The 1,500-nt window shown below is 14.9% G+C and overlaps 1 protein-coding gene across 1 annotated transcript in view; it reads right to left on the bottom strand.

The window, feature by feature from the left end:
* PRSY57_0819900 (putative membrane protein) overlaps positions 1–603 on the bottom strand; it is a gene marked incomplete at both ends in the record, with an annotated part of 2,096 nt that extends 1,493 nt beyond the window's left edge. The window contains one exon of the mRNA XM_012907138.2: positions 132–603. Within this exon, the coding sequence (XP_012762592.1) occupies positions 132–603 (472 nt within the window). The remainder of the gene's footprint in view (positions 1–131) is intronic.
* Positions 604–1,500: the final 897 nt, after the last annotated feature.

The raw sequence follows: 1,500 nt of genomic DNA, 5'->3' as shown, positions 1-1,500 counted from the left end.
AACAAAAAAAAAAAAAAAAAAAAAAAAAAAAAAAAAAAAAATTAATTTAAATTATATGCATAAATAAATAAATATACGTACATACATATATATATATATATATTAATTTATTCATTAATTCGGTTGATTACCAAGAAATCTTATAAAGATGGTCTTAAATAAAGCCAAGATACTAAGCAATATATTATACTTAAAATATGTCTTTCCTAATAAAAACAATAAATCAAATATCAACATTTTCTTTGATGATAAAAATTTTTTAATATACTTAGCAGAAAGGATCTCAGAGAATCTGGATTTATATTTCAAGGTAACATAACTTTTTATCATCTTAGGAGACTGTCTAATAAAAGACATTATTTTAGCTTTATTCAGATTATTATTTTTTACATTTTCCAATACCTTACAACTATTAAATATTAAACTAACTTCATTTTTATAAAAACACTCATTACATACTCTTTTCCTTATATTCTTGCCCTTATTAAATAATACATTCAATGGTATATTGTAGCTTTCATCATTCTTGAAATTAGATTTTACAAAAAATAAATTTATAAAAAATAAAAGTAACAAAAATATCAGAAAGCTAAAGAGATTCATTTTAACTTTATCACATGAGTCATATTTTTTTATATATTTTATATTTATTTGTTTATATTTATTTGTTTATATTTATTTGTTTATATTTATTTGTTTATATTTATTTGTTTATATTTATTTGTTTATATTTATTTATTTATATTTATTTATTTATATTTATTTATTAATTTATTTATTTATATTTATATATTTCTCTTTTAAGCATCATTTTTCTAAAAAAATATATATAAGTTATCATTTCAAAAATATGAATTTTTTTTTTTTTTTTTTTCATTATAAGATTCTATTATCACCTTGTCTATTTTCTTATTCCCTTTTATCTTAAAAAAAAAATATCGGACTCGCATCAGAAGAAAAAAAAAAAATTAAAATATAATATAATATAATAAATATATATTATATATAAGTTTATTTTAATTATTTGTAATATAACACAAAAAAAAAAGACTCGGAAAATTATTTTTCATTTTTTATTTTCCATTTTTTATTTTTATTATTTTCCTTATAAATTAAGTTGAACCATAAAAATTATACATACAAGAAAGAAGTAAAAGAAAAAAAAAGAATTAAAAATTAATAAGAATAATAAATATGATCAAATTATGCCATAAATTGTAAGGCACCTAAAAATATATATATATATATATATATATATATATATATATAATTTCAAAATAATATAAAAAATGTGCCATATATATATATATATATTTTATACAATTTCATGATATGAAGAGAAAATAAAATAAAGCCTTAATATATTATATCTTTTGAATAACATAATAATAAATAATATACATAAAATATATATTCTTTTGTGGTTTTTTTGTTTTACAATAATATATAATAATTGACTTATATTTATAAAAAAAAAAAAAAAAAAAAAAAAAAAATTAT

Source organism: Plasmodium reichenowi, chromosome 8 (genome assembly GCF_001601855.1).
Source record: "Plasmodium reichenowi strain SY57 chromosome 8, whole genome shotgun sequence".
NCBI lineage: Eukaryota > Apicomplexa > Aconoidasida > Haemosporida > Plasmodiidae > Plasmodium > Plasmodium reichenowi.
Note: the sequence above shows the minus strand (reverse complement) of the source record. Positions and strands in the feature narration are given on the sequence as shown.